The following is a 7,389-nucleotide window of genomic DNA, read 5'->3' as shown; positions in this document are numbered from 1 at the left end:
TGGCTCCTAGGATCTGGAATGCACTCCCTCCCGAAACAAGGCTTATCTCCTCCACTGCATTTTTTAAGAAAGAAGTAAAAGCCATCCTTATGGCTAAATTCACTTGAACTTTTTTTTTTGGGAGATATCCAGAACATTGCACCAACTTTGTATTTTTTGTATTATATGAATGTCTAATTGTACTTTTGTTTTTATCTGATTGCTATCCTATTCTGCTACTCACACACTACCTACTACTATTGTGTACCCAAAAGCTTGTTTAATCGCTCCCTTGTTTCCCTTACCCCTTGTTCTGTAAAGCGCTCTGATATCTGCAAAGATCTTGTTCGCGCTATATAAAACTTTGAAAATAAAAATAAGAGTATTAAAAATGTAACATGTCTGTATGCTATGAATTTGCGTACTTGTCTTGCAAGTAAATATTGTTGCCTTTGAATTTTCATTGAATTGTCAATCACATCTTAGAATTTTTGTTAGTGTAAAAGTATGGATGTTGTATGTCACTTACATTTATTCATGAGCACATTTTCTACTCTATAGGTACCTTTTGAGAAAATGGAAATTGTTCTTTGTCCGACCAATACTGGCGTTCATTCGATACTTTTGGTATGTGCAATATTTTTGGACCTTTATGTGACTTTTGTAAGTTCTTCTGGAAAAATATGACTGTGTAACAGTTGCAAGTGCTGAAGTTTTAAAAAAAATATATATCATTTTTTTACTTTATTTTTTTCCCATGTTTCGAGCAGACAACTCTAGCTTAAAATGTTAAATTCTCAATATTAAAATTTCTAATTTCTTTTATGTTTCAGATATTGAAACCTTTTGCGAAAAAAATAATAGTATACGATTCACTGTTTGGCAATGTTCGGACATACCAACATTTTTTACAAAATTGGAGGTACCATTTCCCTAAAAATTTTACCATTATCTATTATTATTTTTAATTAATTCTTGTTGAGCGCATGGCTACCCATAGGCATCCCGGCGCTGTTAAGCACGGACTGAAAAGGAGACTTTAGTGTATGTTCTGGAATAGCCATGTTTTTAGTTGTTTCCTGAAAGTTAGATGGTCAGGAATGACCCTGAGCTTGGTCGGGAGAGAGTTCCATAGGATGGAGGCATTGTACGAGAACATGCGTCCGTTTGCCCTTGCTCTCCTCATTTTGGGTACACTGGATTGGAAGAGATTGGAAGATCTAAGGTTACGTAAGTGTCGGTAAAAATTTAGGAGGGCATGATTTATTTTAGGGCCTGTGTTCCAGAGCGTCTTGTGGGCGATGCATAGTGCTTTGAATTGAACGTGTTCTGCTATGGGCAGCCAGTGTAGGGCTCTTAGTGCTGGTTTTGCAGATTGTTTTCCTGGAATATTATGAAGTAGTCTGGCTGCGGAGTTCTGCACTATCTGGAGCTTCCTAATCGTGGTTTTCGGAGTTCCCAAATAAAGTGAATTAACAATAGTTCAGCCGGGTGAGAATCAGGGATTGTACCATGGTTCTACGCAAGGTATCCGGGAAAAGTGGTAGAATCTTTCTTAGTTGTCTTAGGATGCCAAAGCATGCGGCTGCCACTAGAACCGCTTGATGGTCAAGCTTGAGCGAACTGTCGAGCCAGATTCCTAAGCTTTTAATCTTCTCTTTAGGCTGGGGGGGGACCCAGGCGGCTAGACCAACTTATGATTGAATGGGTTTCGGCTTTATTTCCGAGTATCATTAGTTCCGTTTTGTCCCCATTGAGTTTGAGGAACGATTGGCCCATCCAAGTGGCTACCTGCTCCAGGCAGGACTTAAGGACAACGGGGTTGTCCTCAGGGTGTTCTAGGGCTACTACCAGTTGGGTGTCGTCTGTGTATGTAACTATTCTGACACCATAAGACTGTACTATCTTGGCCAGTGGTCTTAGGTACACATTAAAAAGGGTGGGGCTTAGAGATGAACCCTGCGGGACCCCGCAAGTGAGTGGAATCTCTCTTGATGTGTACTTGCTTTCGAACACTTGGAACGTTCTATCTGATAGGAAGGACTTCAGCCATGCCAACGCCCTTCCCACGACTCCTATCTCTATGAGTCTGTCTAATAGGATCCTGTGGTTTACCGTATCGAAAGCGGCCGTGAGATCTAACAGTTCCTCCACGATCCAGCACTTTCCTCGCTTCCTCCATTGCTGTTAGGAGTGCTGTTTCCGTCCCATGGTTAGGTCGGAAGCCTGCCTGTGATTTGTGCAGAATGTCATGTGATTCCAGAAAGTGGGACAAGATTGTGTTCACGTGTTTCTCTAGTATCTTACTGACTAGTGGGAGGAGTGAAACTGGTCGATAGTTCCCCCAGTTATCTGGATTCAGGTTCGTTTTTTTTCTCAGTGCCTTCACCATCGCCTGTTTCCACCTTACCGGTACTGTTGAAGTGGTCAGGGAAAGGTTGAGCATTTCCAGGAGTACTGGGAGGATTGTTTCCTTGACTTTCTTTAGCATGTGTGCGGGCGCTGGGTCTCTAGGAGATCCTGATTTGATTTCCCCCCCCTAAATTTCCAGGGTAGTGTAATCCATAATCGGGATTTCCTCAAAATGCCATAATTTCTCTGGCCCACTAGCTGTTTCGGGGGGTGGTTTATCCTCCTGCTGAGGGGGTTGGAACGTGTTATATATATTGAGAATTTTATTATTAAAGAATTCTGCTAGTTCCTTACATCTCTGATGGGCTCCTTCAGTGGAACCTTCTGGCTGAGAGCATGTTGATAGCGTTTTCACTATTCTGGCTATTTCTTTAGGGGCGTTAGTTGCTGTCTTGATCTTTTCCTCAAAGTAAAGTGCCTGTGCTTTTTTTATTTCTGTTTGATATATTTTTATTGCCTCTTTGTATTTTTGCTTTTTCTCCAGGCACTAGTTCCTTCTCCATGCCCTCTCAAGCTTTTTACAATTTTGCTTGAGTTCCCGAATATTCGGTGTGTACCATGGGGATCTTTTGTTAGTGGGCCTCTTTGACCTCCATTTAAGGGGGATGGTTGCGTCCAGGGATGCAGTGATCCATTTATTATATTTATCATACACACTAGTGGGTTCAGTGTTACTGCTACGGTAGGTGGTTGTTAACCGCTCCGTCCAGGCTTCAAAGATGATTTTAGCCCATGGGCGGTCCCATTCCTTCGTGGGTTGGTGGTCTGATGGTGGGTTAGGTAGTCTCCAAGCTATAGGGACTATAAAGTGGTCTGACCAGGGGATGGGGACGGGGTCTGGTGTCTCAAAGTAGTCCATGTTAGAGAAAACAGGGTCTAGTATACTGCCTTTATTGTGGGTTGGGCTAGTTACGATTTGTCGGAGTTGAAGAGCTAGAATATTTTGTGTGAGGCTGCATGCTTCTGCTTTCTTGGGGTCCTCTAGGTGCAGATTTAAATCTCCTAGGATGGTGAAATTTGCGGTTAGGTTTGCCCTGGATGACGTTAGGTTGGTGAGGGACTCGATGAACACCCTGCAGGGGCCAGGGGGTCTGTATAATAGTATCCCAGATATTGAGCATGTGCGTGTGAAGGATAGAGTGAAACCCATCTATGTACTACTTTTAATACTGCACACATATAACATTGTCAATTTGAGTTTTCTTTTTTCAATTGATTATTATGTATCATATTGTAAAATATTTATTTTGTTCTCTTTCACAGACAAATATTTAACCTAACCATTCGTATGTCTCTAAAGGGCTTTCCTACAGGCAATGAACCGTCAAGAAAGTGAGCTATGGCAATTAGTGGTAGAATGTAACGCAAAGCAACAGGACAGCTACAATTGTGGTGTTTTTTTGCATGCTGGTAATTCTGCCATAATGGTATTATAAACCTAAATTTGTTGTAGATACGTTAATTTATGTCAATAAATTGATTACTTCTTTAAATTAGTTGCAAATACTAAAGAGGGCTTTTAGGGAAATTACTCTTGTGAACGACAACTGATCCAGGTGCTAGTGCCCGTCGGAGAAGATTGGTATTCGCCTGTGATTGCGTCTTACCACTAAGATGGTACTAACATAGTTGGTGTGAGACCACGGACGATGGCTTTCCAACCTAAATCATATTGAGAACAATTGTTTTTATGTCCATTTAAGTTCACCTTGGTTATTTGCATAAAATATACATTCTCAACTCTCTGTTCAGTCTGCAGAATCGTACATAAGTAAACGTCCAGTTCCAGCAAATGTAATCCATGTAACGTTTCTGAAGAAATATAGATTCTACATTGCAATGAAGCTAATGAAGTTGTTAGGTTTGAGTTTAAAACTTCATGATTAACGTTTGAAAATGTGTCATGCCCTAGTTTCTTCACAAAGTTTGTATTTGGTAGCTATTTTTGTTTTCTCCAATTATCAAAAAAGCAGAGCCTTAATTTTGTTGATTCTATTCAATTTAGTAGTAGATGGCAATTATGTTTGAGTATTTTAAAGTCTGTTCGTTGTCTTGCCATTAGAAAGTGTTTTGAACAGTTGTGACTGTCCTATGCACTTGATCGGAATACACTTGGAAACATGTACATAATAGCCTTCATTAATTTTAAACTTTTTACATTTGCTGTTCAGATGCGCTAATGTTCATTTATGTTACATTTAGATTTTGTTGAAGAGTTCTGCGGTGTCTGCAACAAACAGAAATCAGACCTTTTTCTGGAAAACTTTAAGGCACTATGTCAAGAATGCTGTAGATGGATCGACCTTGAATGTATTAAAACCGATGCAACATCCTGGTTACCTAACGAAGGGTTCAAGGGCCCGATGTAGGTAGAATCGATTTACCGATTCTTAATTACCGAAAAATACCGAATTTTACCGAATCGGTAATTAAGAATCGGTAAATCTAAGGGGTGGATATGTAGGTATTCCAGATGTGCAGGAATACCGAATCGGTAATATTCGGTATCGTGTTTCGAGACTTACCGAATCGGTATTGACCGATTCGGTAGATACCGATTCGGTAATGGCAATACAACCGTATGGACCGAAAGTCCCATAGGAATGCATTGGCAAAACCGAATCGGTATTTACCGAATCGGTCAATACCGATTCAGTATAAATACCGATTCGGTAAATACCGAATCGGCAAACACGGAATCGGCAAGCAAGAAAGTGAAACTAATGAAAGCAGCCAATGAGGTGAAAGCACCCTCCCCCACCCTAGCAGGGAGTGGCAACCCAGGCAGGTGCAACTCATCAGAACCTTCTGGAGAGGCAGCCAGAGCTGAGCAATGAGAGTGAGCAGCAGAGAGAGTGTTTGGAGAACTGTGAACACAGTGGAAATGGCAAGCAGCTCTGAGAGCCAGAAGGCTGAGAGAAAGCGCAAGGTGAAGTTCAGCATGGAGCTGCAAGTATTGGTGGAGGAGGTGGTGAGGGTCCACAGGCAGCTGTATGGGAGGCTGTCCCTCACAGTCCCTGAGTCAACAAAGAGGAAACTGTGGAGTGCCATCAGTGAGAGGGTCAATGCTGTTGGTGTGACCCCCAGGAACATGAATGACCTCAAGAAGAGGTTTTATGATATCCGGAGCCTCACCAAGAGGAAATTGGCGGAGCTGCACAAGCAGGCAGGACTGACCGGTGGAGGCAGGAACCCCGCGCCCCCCCTCACTGAACTGGAGGAACTGGTGTCCACAACGATAGAGACTGCGAGTGTGGTTGGAGTTGGGGACATGGACAGCTCAGCCAGAGCCAAATCAAAAGCTGAGAAGCATGCACAGCATGACACACCCTACCAGACACCTCCCCATTGGCCCCAATGTACAGCCAAACCCCAGTCCAGCACTGCTAGCAAAATACATGAGCAATGCATGATGGAAAATGTAGACAGCTAATGTAGGAACAATTTACAGTGCACATTTAACTGCAATGCACTTTAAGAAAGAAGCAGAGTAATGAAAATGACATGTGCAATGCATTTATTATAGTGACAGTAAGACATTTCCGCTCAGTTGACAAATGCTACTTTATTCCTAGGGGCGCCATCAGGTAGTGGAGCAGCAGCTGCACAAGTCTCAGCTCCAGCAACAGCAGACAGTGCGGTGGCAGGGCCAAGCAGCATGGATTCCTCGCAGGAGGTGGAGGACAGCAGTGCCATGGCCAATGAGGATGACTCAGGACATGCCCTCTTATCTCCCCACTCCCCCCAATTGTCACAATCCCCACCATTCCAGTTCTCACCAGAGAACTCACCCACACAGTCCCAGCCAGCACCTGCCACTGCTCCAGCCAGGAGGAGTATTGTGTCCCCATTGTCCATCATGGAGGGAGCTGCGGGTCAGGCACCAGCACCCACACCTGTGACACCTGTGGCACAGCCGGACACCCAGCAGACCAGCACCAATCGCCGCCACCCACGCACTTCCAGCAGTGCAAATCCATCACGGGAGGGCACCGTCTTCCAAGGGCTTGAGGGGAGCATGGTCCGAATCCAGGAGATGCAGGCCAAGTCCATCCTCGCTTGCCACCGGCAATTGCGTGAGCATAACCTGCAGATGGTGCAAATGACAAAGGGATTTACTGAGTTTGTGGCAAGTAACCGGGAAATTGCTACAGGAATGGGGCGCATTACAACTGCCATAACACAGCTGTGTGCCAAGATGGACCAGCATGAGCACATAAGGCGCAGGGATGCACGAGTACAAAACTGGGCAATTACCCGGCTTGCCGCAGCAACAGCCCTGCTATACCGCCGAGGGGCAAATATGGAGAAGTGCCTCACTCAAAACACTGCGGAGGTGACCAGGGGCATGGCCCGCATCACCAGTGCCATGGAGACACTCATCATTTCCAACACAGTGGTGAATCCTGCCCTGGACGTGGCCGAGGCTGGGGACAGCAGCAGCCGCAGCAGTCCGGCCAGCGCAGTGTCCCAGCCGCGCCGGAGCTCCAGGCGCTCCGCAGAGGCAGCCGGACATGCAGAAGGGGGGGAGCCGCATCCCAGTGGGTCTGCAAAGCGCAGCAGGAAATGACACTGCCAGTGTGGGTGAGGCAACCCGGCCCATTTCCTGTTCCCACATTGTAGTTAATCATTTCATTTGTTGCACATCAGTGCTGTGACGTTGTACCACAATTAAAAAAGTTTCATTTCCTCACATCCATAACGTGTCTGTGCATCTGTACTCACTCAGAAATAGTTGTCTGTTATCTCCTCACGTCTGACCCTGCCATCACTTGGTGTAGACACTTCAGCAGGTTGTGTTTGTGGCACAGCAATGTCATCGTCAGGGTCCTCGTAGTCAGACAACTCTACCTCTGTGCCCTTCTTGACCGCAAGGTTGTGCAACATTGCACAGACAGCAATTATCTTGCAGCAGGTGATGGGGGTATATTGCCTTGCACCTCCGCTCTTGTGCAAGCATCTGAACCTGCTTTTCCAGATGCCGAAGGTCCGTTCTAC

The 7,389-nt window shown here is 44.8% G+C and overlaps 1 protein-coding gene across 1 annotated transcript; it reads left to right on the top strand.

Annotated features, from left to right (window-relative positions):
* Nucleotides 1-3,266: 3,266 nt before the first annotated feature.
* On the top strand, nucleotides 3,267-6,961 carry LOC144752872 (uncharacterized). Its single transcript, XM_078640704.1, has 2 exons — nucleotides 3,267-3,801; nucleotides 5,967-6,961. The coding sequence occupies exons 1-2, from the start codon at nucleotides 3,708-3,710 to the stop codon at nucleotides 6,959-6,961; spliced, it is 1,089 nt and encodes a 362-aa protein (XP_078496830.1). The 5' UTR covers nucleotides 3,267-3,707.
* Nucleotides 6,962-7,389: the final 428 nt, after the last annotated feature.

This window comes from Lissotriton helveticus, chromosome 5_1 (assembly GCF_964261635.1).
Source record: "Lissotriton helveticus chromosome 5_1, aLisHel1.1, whole genome shotgun sequence".
NCBI classification, from domain to species: Eukaryota; Metazoa; Chordata; class Amphibia; order Caudata; family Salamandridae; genus Lissotriton; species Lissotriton helveticus.
Note: the sequence above shows the minus strand (reverse complement) of the source record. Positions and strands in the feature narration are given on the sequence as shown.

What these genes read in the sequence shown, in the direction of transcription:
- LOC144752872 (XM_078640704.1), top strand. Translation starts at nt 3,708, where the DNA reads ATGAACCGTCAAGAAAGTGAGCTATGGCAATTAGTGGTAGAATGTAAC. An exon ending in TGGTGTTTTTTTGCATGCTG is followed by an intron (nt 3,802 to 5,966) that starts GTAATTCTGCCA and finishes CTTTATTCCTAG; the next exon opens with GGGCGCCATCAGGTAGTGGA.